The sequence below is a fragment of the Bombus flavifrons genome, chromosome 9, assembly GCF_040668555.2.
Source record: "Bombus flavifrons isolate JBK064 chromosome 9, iyBomFlav1_principal, whole genome shotgun sequence".
In the NCBI taxonomy this organism is placed as follows: Eukaryota; Metazoa; Arthropoda; class Insecta; order Hymenoptera; family Apidae; genus Bombus; species Bombus flavifrons.
This window is the reverse complement of record NC_138450.1, coordinates 11,611,210-11,623,802: the sequence shown is the minus strand read 5'-3', so window position 1 is coordinate 11,623,802 and position 12,593 is coordinate 11,611,210. Positions and strand designations below refer to the sequence as shown.

The window sequence follows — 12,593 nt, the reverse complement described above, 5'->3', positions numbered from 1 at the left end:
TTCCTCTCTTTACAATTGAGTTCGTTTGTTAAATACTCGTTAGAAGCATCGAGAAAGTTCCAATCGCCGTTGCTAGGCAGTTTCTGGCTGAAGTTTGATTATTAATACAACATGTGTCCCATTATATTGGCACCTCCGAGATAAAAATCCTTGAGGCCATATGTCGCCACAATCACATTTCTAGGGAGAACCATACAACCACTTCACACCTCCGTCAGGCAAAACGTCCATCCCGTGGCCGTAGCTACGTTCGGCGACCAGTTGTGCCACCTCGAGCCCACCTCACTGTCACAAATCTCCAACAATTACAATCAGATGACAACAATTGCTTAATTACGGCTATGAATCTAAGCTAAAGTATTAGAGGATTTTCCCAAAATTTCAAAGGTAAGGCTCCGGTTTCCTTTCATCTCCGACATACTCATAAAACGAAAATAAATATTTTTTCTTGCAAGATTAGAAATATAACGACGATTCGGTCGAACAAAATGATAGGACAGTCTGCAGAAAAATGAAAAGTTGCTCACATTTACAAAAGATATTGCCATGTTTGTATAGTTTTCTTTATTTTTTACGACTGCTGTCATTCCTTTCGGTAACGATTTATATAAACAATGCAGTTTTCCAAGACATTTACGACCTAAAATTGCCGTTTTATGAAAATAGATGGCAATTTTATATATATATATATATTTATATCTTTTTTCCTATATATATATTTTCAATTTCTGTTCAGATGACTTTGCTGATCATATAGTTTCGCGAGACATGGTGAGAAAACCACATCACAGTCAGCGAGTTTATGTTTCAGGAATGAAATCTAAGATTTCGCCAAAACAAGTGTTCGTACGATGAATTAAGATAGTTTTTCCAGTCTCTTGAAAAGGGACTCCTTGTAGGAATTCGCTGTACATTACCGATAGCAGACTCACCTTCACCTTCTATTTAGAAAATATTTTTATATTTTTAACCTGCGATAACGTTTGTTCAGGTAGATCAAGGGGAGAACCCATCGATTCCTATTGAATTCGATTGAAATCGTTCTCTTAAATTTCACGAAATGTATGATGCAAATACAATGCTTGGATTTTATAAAGCAAATTATTAATCGTTTTAATACAGCGAAAATGAAGTAATTTTTCCTTTCAATAGGTAAATAAAAAAACATCTTCCGATTCTTAACGAAGTCTGCGATACTTATTATTACTACTATTATAGTAGAGTGAGATACGTGGAGGAAGATAATTGTGTTTTCATCGTCATATCTCGGCCTCATATCATAATCGTATCAATTGTCATTTAAGCTGATCAAGATTCTTTCCTATTTCTTTCGCCAATGATGCGGTAACAGTTCGATAACGATTTTCGTCGTCGCGATACGTTGTCAACCAAAATGACATGTACCTACTTAAATGCACGATCATTATACTATCTTTATCTAGTTCTATAAGTTTTTTTATGGAAGTGGAAGAGTACAAAGTACACGCAATGGTCTATCAACTGATTCAAAATTTAAGGTCATAAATATTTTGAAAAAATCTTGTAGAAGAAGAAAGAAGAAAGTAGGATTATACCTACTTTGTATGTACAAAAAATTAAAGAACTTACTTGTTTTGCTTATTTTCTACATTTTAAATATTTATAAGGAAACTTTTTTTCTGAGTAACGAAACTGATTTACATTGCAAATTATCCTTAACATCAATAAATATGTGTTTTACATCCAACTTTAATTGCATAGAATTGATTTATCTATTATCTTTAATCCTTTATTAAAATATTTTACTATGAGATAAATAAAATTAAAATAATTATTGTAATTATTCTGTAAGATACCTAATGACGTATGTGCTAACAAAAAATTATTTTGTTATCAATTATTATATAATATTATGTATTGTAATACAATGTAATTTTTAAATTACACATTACGTGACATTATCTTGTGACGTATTCTATAAACATAAATTTATGTATGTATGAATATTATTATGTTTTACGAAGCGACAGTTTCACGGACTGCAAGTTTTTCTCGGCGTTTACGATCCACATTCGCCAAGAAATCAAGGATCAATCTCATCGCACTTTCGGGAATCAATCTGTGGGTCATAAACGTTCAAAAAAAATTTTATGTTTACGAGAGTATAAATTAGAAAATGAATATGTTGAATATAAGTATTTAATATTCAAGCGTTGGAATTTGTAGAATTTGTAGAAGTAGAACTTGATTGAATTTGAGCCTGAATTAGAGTAATAAAATTTATGAAGATCGACTGTATCCCAGTTTTCTTCCGGCCAAACGTTATCAGTATATTTTACATGAAAAGATAAAAAAATATGTTAGATAAATATATATTAGTAGAAGAAGAAGAGTTACAGCAAGAAAATGGTATATCAAATGAGCGGCAACGAACGTCGTAAACATTTTTATTAAATGCAGCTAGAATTATAGAAGTATACCTTATATAAATACTCCGCACCTACTTATACTTCGTATCATAATAACGTACGTTCGTCACCGTTCATTTCACATATAGTTCTTAGAACTCCTTTTCAGAACAATTCTTCCAGTGACATATATTTATACGACGTGTTTTCCTTATCTTGATCTATAGAATATATTGACAACGTTTGGCTGGAAAAAGCTAAATCGTCCTATATAAAGTACCTGTTAATGGAATTTAGGGTAAGAAGACATCTAGGAATAGAGTATTCAGTATAATTTCTTCTAACTGCTTTGATTATTTCTCCCGCTGCATATCCAGGTGATACTACACCGAATATATAAGGAAACCTATAAAAATCATACACTTGGAATGAAAGACTGAATCAAGACACTTTTTATCCACACGTTACCTATATTTTGGATCTCTAGCTAGCCCAGTATCCACATAAAATGGATAAATGGTTGTAAATCGTATGTTAGTATACTTGTGGTCCAATCGCAGCTCCTCATGAAGAGCCTCCATCAAACCTATTAAAATTCAACTATTAGTAATTTCATACTTTTTCATGAAATGCGTCATATTCATTTGAAAGGAGGAATAAAATACGTCAATACCATTTATGATGCATTTACAGCATTAACGTTATGTTGAGTACATTTTTAACGATGGGCAAACTATTTAAAAAATTATTATATTTCAATTAAAAATTCCTCTACCTCTCACAGCAAATTTGGAAGAACAGTAAGCTACTTTTTGGGACACACCATATATACCACACATGCTACACACGCAAACTACATGACCTTTTCCATTTTGCATCATGGTGGGCAAAAATGTTTCTATCGTCTGTTGAAAAAATTCGAGGTTCAAGTGAGAGTTTCCTTGGTATTTACAATTTTTAATGTTGCTTGTAATTTTAAGTAACTTTTTCATATTATAAATTATTAGTGAACATTTGATGAACGAACCCAAAAGTTTGATAAAACATTAACGTTGAACGTCTTTTCTATGATATCCGTGTCTTGATTCAAAAAAGGGCAATGATATAATACAGCAGCGTTATTAATCAGGATAGATACTTCTGGCACGCCGACTTTTCTCATTAACCTCGCTGCCTCTCGGACTTCTAATCTTTTCGATACATCGACTACGAAACCGTAAGCCTAAATATATATATATATATATATATTTATATATATATATATCTTTTTCAATGGAAATGCCTATCGAAGATCAAATAAAAATATTATAAGATTTTTATTTATTCAGAAATATTAGAAATTAGGGTTTCCAATGATTTCTATCCTATATGATAGATAGATATATTAATAGATAGATCTATTTATAATGATGTTTTCTTTCAATTTCAAACTTCTAGATATGTTAAAGTATAGGGCTTGCTGGTACAATAACAAAGTTGCGATTATTAGAAATAAATTATATTATAGAAATAAATTTGTACTTGATGGAGCTTGCGACTTGCTATTATACCACCTGCACTGCTTCTGTACAATCACTTTATGATTGTCGTATAGTATATTCGTATAGTAATATTTGTAGAATACTTATACTTAAAACTTTTAACGCAATCTATTATTTCAAACTGCCTTTTATTTCTTTTTCCTTACTTCTCCACCATTTTTTGATACCAAACTCATCGTCGACCGATTTGCTTCGGTATCTACGTCCCAACAAACGACTATGCAACCCAAAGAAGCTAATTGTATAGCCAATTCGCGACCAATTCCATGACCAGCACCGGTTATCTAATGAATATACATATTTAGGAGATGAGAAATGGAATGTGGAAACTATAAATATGAAATTTCTTTACCAACACCGTTTCGCCTAGCAAATTCTTTGATCGAGAGGGTATAATCATTTTAAAAACAGCTACAGTCATGGCGAAAGTAATCCTCATAGAAAAGACAAAAAGATCATACAGTAAATGAGAAAATGTGAAGATACTTTTCATACAGGACATCTCGATTTTCCTTTTCGAAGTTGCTCGATTAATCGTTGAATGCTTTGATTAATATTCAATGGTTAATGACAGTTGTAGAAATGCTTCTGTTTTCTGTTACGTAAAACCTTTAGGGACTATTTATTTCGAGAATTACATTAAAATACCTATATATTTTTCCTTGTTTGGACTTGTCAAGAAAACAATTCAGAAAAGATATATTTTTGAAGTTAGTCAAATTCATGATCACATCTTTTCTTTTCATTTAAATATATGTTCAATTTATATATTGCCGCCTTTGCTATGTCATGAAGATAATAAAGTATAGACCAACCTACCTGCTCGTATCAACGGCAGAACTATTTCCGTCCACGGTATGCTCATTCTAATACAGGGGAAACTGTATATATAAAGTTGGTGAAAAGCGAATTGCGCATTTATTGTATCCACATTGCGTTTGTATAATTTCAAATTATAAACGATGCAATTTCGGTATGAATATTATTTTTAGTTTGGTAATAAGAGGCTTATAAACGCCCTGTTTATAAAAGTATTAAGGAGAAGTAATTGTTATTTATACAATATAGGTCTATATACTTGGAATACGTACAGAGTTTCCTGCCTAGGTTGCTTACTTACTAGAAGGAAGCATTCTGATTCTGATCTTTCGTGGCGGAGAATGTTTTTATTCTTCAATATCCGTAATAATATCGTCGATTTTGTGACTCGACAACAGTTTTCTTTCACCGCGCGTTTAATTTATTAAATGTAATCAACATCATGGATATACGCGGGATAGAAGTTACGAATCAATTGCGGGTAAGTGAAAGATTTACGCTTTTACCTGATTATACTTACATTGTTCTATTCGCCTTGTTGTGTTCAATAATTTCCGATGCAGAACTTTGGAGGATTATCGACAAGTCTCTGTTTAATGTCTTTCTTGTTGTATGATAGTTTTGTTGTTAGGTTTTGACAATTTACACATTACAATTATTGCAGTTTTATATGGGAGTTACACTTTCGATACGACGCTCGATTAATTTAGTGATTAATTTGCATAGAAATTTCATATATATATATTTAAAAGTCAAGAAAAAGTGGGAAAGCATTGAAAGTAAAATATTTGGAAACGATAAAGATGTTGAAATTTTGTAAATGGCTAAAAATAATAAAGAATTATATAAATTATAAGGGAAAACACATCAATCTCTATATCAGAAACTTCATAATAAAAATGACTTATTATTCTTTCTTTTCAGAGTGCTATTCGTGCTAAATTATTGGAATTAGGGATAAGATACGATGAAGAACTACCAGATTATATTTTAGTAATGGTTGTAAATAAGAAGTCTCGTCAACAGATGCACGAGGATCTATATTTATTTCTGGAAAATTGCACAACTCCATTTGTCGATTGGTTGCATGACCAAGTATTGAAAAAATTGCAGAAGGTTACTGTAGCTAAGAAAAAATCATTGAGGGAATTTGTGCCTACAGTCGTTGTAAAACAAGAAGAAGAAAGGAAGAAGAGGAAGACATCAACAACTTCCTTTCTGGAAGATCAAGCTGCTAATCAGACTATTGATAAGTCTTCCAATAAAAGTGTGAAAGATGATAAATCATTCCATAAGCAAAATACAAAAACATTCTTATCTAGTCAAAAATTGGAGACAACACAAAATAAAAGTGTAGATAAACTTGTAAAAGTTGCCAATAACGAGACTAAATCAGATGGAACAGCAAATCATATTGTTCCCCAGCAATCAGTACCAAAAAGAATACAGACAAATGATAGTCAAAGTATGAATACAAATAAAGAAGTTTCAACTTTTGAATCTTCTAATAATAAATCTAGAGACTCCCATGTTGAGACAAAAATGGACGATACACCATCTAGAAATTTAAAAAGACCACTAGACACAACAAATAGTTATAAGGATAGTTTGGAGAAAAAGCAAAGTGAAGTAAAAAGGTCAAAAATCGAGGAGGATGGAGAGTGTAGAACAGATGATAACACGAAGAAATTGAAGTCTTGCGTTAATAAACCGAAAGTTACATCTGTTGTATCTGTAAAAAATCGTTTAGGTGTGGTATCGCCAAGGAAAAAGTTTGAAGTTCACAGAGAAAAAACGGATATCGAAAGTCGGTATAGGCAGACTGAAAAGCGTCGGTTGGATAATCGCAATAATAATTTTCCGAGGGGAAGACCTTTTGATACGGAGGATCGTACGAAGAGGAACCGTGAGATCGAATTGAAACATGAATCTGATAAAGTTAGTAGTATAAAAACTCGACTGGGTAATTCCAAGGTCGAAAAAGCATCCAAAAATTTAGAGATAAGGGAAAAAATAAATTCTAATCTAAAGTCGAAATCGGCAGAAAAAACAACGGGTACGATTAAAGATCGCTTAGGGATCGCGACTGTTAATAAATCACCTAAACAATTAGGTAATAAAGAACCTATAGAATTTAAAAGCAAACCTTTGGAACAAGATCGCGATACCTTGTCCAACAATAAAAATATAAAGAATAGATTGGGACCATTGAAGAATAATTTTAAGCCAGTTAGCGTTAAGTCTGGCTTTAATTCGTCAATCAGACGTTCTCAAAGTAGCGAGGATGAGGACTACCTCAATCTAGGTGCAGAAGAGGAATTAGATGATGACCCACAATCTGTAGGTACAAGTGGACCTATTAAATCCCATATAATAGCTGTAAATAAACCTGTACCAGTTAAGACTGATAGAAAACGACTGAAATCATTAACAAAGAGTAACAAAGAATGCAGCGATGCAGAGGAAGAAGTTGAGGAAACTAAGATACCCAGTAAAGTAATTGTAACACCAAGACCTCTAAAACCATTGCAACCAACGCAAAAACGTGCCACGCAATCACTTTTATTAAGAGCTGTTGCCGAGGCAAATCAATCTGTTGTTACACAAAAGAATCCGGAGCCATCCTTATTGGTATGTATAAAATGTAGTAGATATTAATATTACTGATTAAAAACAATTTGATACATATTTTAACCGATGAATATTTTTTCATTAAGAAACTTTCACAGGAAAAGAAGCAAACATTGAAACATCTTAAACCACCTGCTGTGCGAGACGTGGGTCAAAATTTATCAGTACATTTGAATTCCAATAAAAGATTGGTTATGGAAAAAATACAAGTAGAATTAAATACAGATGTTTCAGAATCAAAATCAAAGCCTTGTAAGTGTATTTTTACTCTACTTTTTCATTTTTTTTTTTGGAGATATATATAATACTTAAAATTGTTTCTCTAATATATTTAGTATTATACGGTCTGTAGATGTACCGCAACCAGTTACCGAGGAACATATGGGTGTCGTAATGTCTTTATTCCAAAGGAGTGACGACAACCAAAAATTTTTAGTTACACTCAATGGATATAACACTAATTTAATGAAAGATAAAGTGACGTCTGACGACGATGAACGACTGGAAATGGAGGTACGTACTTTGTAATTTGTCTGAACCGTAAATTTTCTTTGATTCTGCTTATTCATTTTATCAATTGACATTAACTTATAGGTGAATGAAGATGACGAACTTGCACTATCAACAATTCAAAACGACATATATACGCAGAATGAATCAGAAACTTCTGTCTTTCAAGTAACGGAAATTGAAACTGAAGGTGATATAAGTGTAAAAGAAAGAACAGAGGAGAACAATGAAAATTGCAATACGGAGAATGTAGAGAAAATCGAAGAGATACCAAAAAAAAGGAGAAAATTAAGCCCAATTATTTATAATAGATCTCGTTTACCAAGTCCCACAGATTTAAAATCCAGCACATTATTAACGAATCCATTATTAGCTAAACGTAAATAATACAATTTCACTAATTTACTTCTTACATAAATTCTATAATACAAACTTTATAACGTTGTCTTTTGCATCCAGGTCTAGATAAAAAACCACTAACAGAAAACACGGTAACGGTGATAGATAAATCGAAAGAGAAATGTAGATACTGGCCCAATTGTACATTAGGAAATAAGTGCGCGTATCTTCATCCCCTCATTATGTGCAGGTTACTATTTTATTTAATTCTTTCCATTCATTATCATTCACATTAGTCAAGTGTTTTTTAACTCCTTCTTATCTTTTCCTACATTATAGTGCATTTCCTGCGTGTAAGTTTGGAGACAAGTGTGCTTACAGACATCCCAAATGTAAATTCGGCTTGTCCTGCACAAAACTAGGATGCGTGTTCTCTCATCCCGCCCAGCAGTGCAAGTATCATCCATTCTGCACCAAACCAGCGTGTCCATATTCTCACCCGATGCCGGTCGCTGTGGAGGCGTCTAGTCAAAGGGCGAAATTCACGTGGCGCAGACAAGATTGAGTCATACCATTGTACAAACGATGTACAAATTTTCCTTTCCTCTAGTGATAGATTGACATGTATATTAGCAAGGATACTATCACGACTACTTGATTTTCAGTAACAAAACTCGATACATGTAACGAGAGTAGCAATAATAATAGCAATAGATCAATGTTGTCCAATTATATTATGTTAGGTGCGTTATTGATAACTAAGAGACTAATTAATGATTGTAAAGTATTAAGGATCTTTCCTTTTTACTCAGAGATCTTATACATTCGTAGATATATTCAGTTAATTTACATGTATTGCACTTTACGAATATAGTGTTACAGTAGTATAACTTTTATCGATCACGGTCAAAAATCTTTTATTACAATGTATCTTGTTCTTTCACATATTGCTAGCGATAGTATTCTTGCTGATGCAATGAAAAAAAAGTAACATTCTACTTTGTACAAATGAACGAGTGTACGTTTCGATCGCAAACTTTGGATGGAATTTCGACGTTCGACTCCCATTTAATCTGTATCATACATCATGTCGATTCACGGAGCAGCAGTTTGCATTTGTTCAGTAATACATTTAATGGCGTTCTAGTTTTATTCGTTCCCCGGTCTACGAATTACAGGCATTGTCTTTTACCATTTCGCCGATCTGTTTAAATAGATTGCGTGGAGTGTCTATTCGTTTTTCTCTTAGTTTTAAGAAAACATCAGTGAAACATTACATTAATTCGATATTAATGCGACTTTAACAAATAATATATATAATTGTAGTAAACAATGAGTTTTTTGTTCACTCTTCTTGCCTATTTTAAACATAGGCAATTAATTCTTTTTCTACGTTATATCAGACAGAATCCTACCTTTGAAATTTACACGAACTATATTTATTAATCAATGGCTGTGCAATGTAATTGTCATAACATAATTTCACTCGAACAATAGAAAATATTTGTTCGAGAATTACGGATGATATAAACTTTTTTGTGTAATTTATAATTTTTATTATTATACGTGAGTGTAGTGTAAAAGAAAACGAAAGCCAGCTTTGTGCACTTTATTATCTGTTTATTAAACCAATGAAATTAAATTCATTAATCAACCTGTTTAGGTACTACGAGAATATAAATCTTGTATAAAGGACTATAAATACACGGTTATATCTCTAAATTTTAAGCAATTCTATTTTCTTAAATATTCCTACATTTTACCTTCATCATCCAATCAATACTAGAATTACCTAACTGTAATGTGCTTTGATATACTATATATATATAGTATAGATATAATCATAATTAAAATAATATCAGATAATGTTTCTATTTCAGTAAAAGTTAAGATCAATTTTGTTATAATACACACGTATTTTTGGTAAGCGCAAAAAGAAAATCTGAAATCTTCGGGGTAATTATACTGTTAAAGTATAAGTTTATTTCAATAAAAATCACAAATATAACAGTATCATCAGTAGTAATTTCTTCTGATTATTATGCTTCAACATTAACTCTTTCAGAATCTAGATCGAACTTTTTAGATATCAAAGATACTATGAAATGATCTTGCAGTTAATCTGGATTAATTACATAATTAGTTATATCTTCGTATTATATTTTATTCGCCTATTATATATTATATATTTATATATTAAATTCTCGCGATAAACCTGTACACACATATGCATACGTATATATAAATTGCTACTGCTGCTTTATAATCTAAGAGCATGTTTTCCTCCACTTGTAGACCAATTCTTTCCCACCGGACAGGTGTTTGTTATGAAAAGAACCTGTCTAATACGATACACGCAATGAAGTGTTTGTGCCATTCCCTAGGTATGGAACTAACTATAATATTATTTTGGTCCACAACAATAGTTCGTACCATGTGTCATCACTATGTAATGAATGGGCTTAGAATATATCATGTAAATACGACGATTCATAAAATTTTTCAATTAGTCAGAGGCATAAACAAGGAGGAAGATACAAATCACAATGGTACAAGAAAGTAAAATTTGCTTCACTGTCATTGGAATTTTCTTCGAGATCTATTCTTATAACTAGCGTTTGATCGTATTCTTAATGTATTGATATCTGTATTAGAAATGGTACTTTAATCGCCATTACAATATACCATTAATCAAGTGCCTATGAAATGAAATATAAATATTCTTTGGTACAAGATCAAGAATAGAAATTTGTGCGAGTCGTAACGAATATGAAATTCTTTTATTCTCTATAATTATCAAATATTATTGTATTAAATATTCACGAATGCAATTACGAAGTCTTCAAAATTACCACTGAATAGTTGCTCGAAACATGAATATAACTTGTTCAATTCAGTCCCGAATAAAATAAAGATAATAATTATAATAGAACAATAATATGTTGCACGAGAAAATTTCAGAAAATACCCTGTCGTTGTGAATATTTCCTCCGACCTTATCTTATCTCACGAATTGACACGGTGTCTAGTCGGAGCTTTCTGCCGTTCCGTCCAGTTTTCTTTCGAGACTCGTGGCCAGCCCAACGCATCGCGTCAAATCGTGCACATGCTTTCAAATTACAATTTCGAATAATTCGTCACTACTACAAACAGTGTTTCGATTTGTGCCTTCATTTCCAAATATATAGTCGCGAACTCCATCATCGCGATAATTTTTCGTTAAGAAGAGTACGTGACTGTTTGTTCGTCTATCTGAAGCTCTCAATGTTATGCCTATTTCTCAATAAATCATAAGTAATATTACTAAAATAATATCCATTTATTCATCAATCCTTCTTTTTTATAATTATACTATATTTTAAAATAATAATAATATTACCATGTTAATATTAATATTGATATATCTTCAAATTCATCGTAATTGATTTCTCTTTGGTATGCTCAATTAGATGTACCAATTGGTAAGTTTCGTAGCACGAATAACGAGCATATTCAAAGATTCATCATTGATAAAGAAGCGGAGCGGCTCGATATTTCATGTCTGTAATTAGCCAAACGGTAAAACAACGCTACCAATGGAAGAAATTTGGCAGGAAAACATTACTGTCAGTACCCTGCCACCGAAAGGACCTTTGCCCGATCAGGAAGTAGTGGGGAGGCTTACGGCTTCGCAGGGGTACCAGTCCTAGATACCAGTACCGCAAAAAATTTCTGACTAACTATCATTGCACTTGCTGTTGTAGCAATAACATTGCTAGCTAGATAGAAAGATGTCGAGAAAATCGGCTGCACGTAGGAAAAAGCAAGTGAGCTCCAAGCAGAAGAAGAAGATGACAGATCGGATTATGGTAGGTACCCCTTTTCTCTTAAACAGTTTGATTAAAGTGAAATTCATTCGACCATCAACATTAATTCTTTGTTACTTTTTCTTTATAAAGTAGATATTTTGGAATTCATTGAGATGAATTAAAAATGTAATTGTTAAAATTGCAGGAATATGCTGTCATCCTCGAATGTCAGGATCGGTCATACGCCGAAAAAGAATATACAACTTCTCGGGAGGAGAAGATGTGGGATCCGAAAGAGGATGTGGAGGGATGGTTCCCCGGCTATTCTCTCGCAGCCCGAGCTGTTTTAACACTCAAGCAGGAACATGACGGCATTTCAAACATAAAAGCAATAGAAAATTCGTGTTCTGGTGTTGCAGAACAATACATCTCGGATGTTCTGCATGAGTCCAAGTATGAACCGCAAGATGCGATGCGAATGATATTAATGAATGATATGCCACAGAAAATTATTGACAAATGGACGCCAGAGGATATGGTGAATATCATACAGTTGATAATATATTCGAATATTTGAT

General features: G+C 32.5%; 2 protein-coding genes across 3 annotated transcripts; one reads left to right on the top strand and one right to left on the bottom strand.

Annotated features, from left to right (window-relative positions):
• Positions 1-1,903: 1,903 nt before the first annotated feature.
• firl (firelighter) lies at positions 1,904-4,349 on the bottom strand. Its single transcript, XM_069119938.1, has 7 exons — positions 4,281-4,349; positions 4,075-4,212; positions 3,415-3,609; positions 3,163-3,292; positions 2,856-2,973; positions 2,668-2,793; positions 1,904-2,098 (listed from the first exon to the last, which is right to left on the bottom strand). The coding sequence occupies exons 1-7, from the start codon at positions 4,347-4,349 to the stop codon at positions 1,996-1,998; spliced, it is 879 nt and encodes a 292-aa protein (XP_068976039.1). The 3' UTR covers positions 1,904-1,995.
• Positions 4,350-5,030: 681 nt separating this feature from the next.
• Positions 5,031-9,955, top strand: Nab2 (Nuclear polyadenosine RNA-binding 2). 2 transcript variants are annotated; one of them, XM_069119673.1, is made up of 7 exons: positions 5,031-5,228; positions 5,672-7,378; positions 7,477-7,630; positions 7,731-7,891; positions 7,973-8,267; positions 8,348-8,477; positions 8,567-9,955. In XM_069119673.1, exons 1-7 carry the CDS (start codon positions 5,190-5,192, stop codon positions 8,790-8,792), a joined length of 2,712 nt encoding a protein of 903 aa, XP_068975774.1. In that variant the 5' UTR covers positions 5,031-5,189; the 3' UTR covers positions 8,793-9,955. The 2 variants fall into 2 exon arrangements, with proteins under 2 accessions (XP_068975774.1, XP_068975773.1); XM_069119672.1 differs by having other exon boundaries at positions 5,032-5,228; positions 7,465-7,630.
• The last annotated feature ends 2,638 nt before the right edge of the window (positions 9,956-12,593 follow it).

Coding starts and splice junctions, on each gene's coding strand:
- firl (XM_069119938.1), bottom strand. CDS start 4,349: ATGACTGTAGCTGTTTTTAAAATGATTATACCCTCTCGATCAAAGAAT. Junction 3,610..4,074: donor TATCAAAAAATGGTGGAGAA/GTAAGGAAAAAG, acceptor ATATATATTTAG/GCTTACGGTTTCGTAGTCGA. Junction 2,974..3,162: donor TTCCAAATTTGCTGTGAGAG/GTAGAGGAATTT, acceptor GAATTTTAATAG/GTTTGATGGAGGCTCTTCAT.
- Nab2 (XM_069119672.1), top strand. CDS start 5,190: ATGGATATACGCGGGATAGAAGTTACGAATCAATTGCGG. Junction 5,229..5,671: donor AAGTTACGAATCAATTGCGG/GTAAGTGAAAGA, acceptor CTTTCTTTTCAG/AGTGCTATTCGTGCTAAATT. Junction 8,478..8,566: donor CATCCCCTCATTATGTGCAG/GTTACTATTTTA, acceptor CCTACATTATAG/TGCATTTCCTGCGTGTAAGT.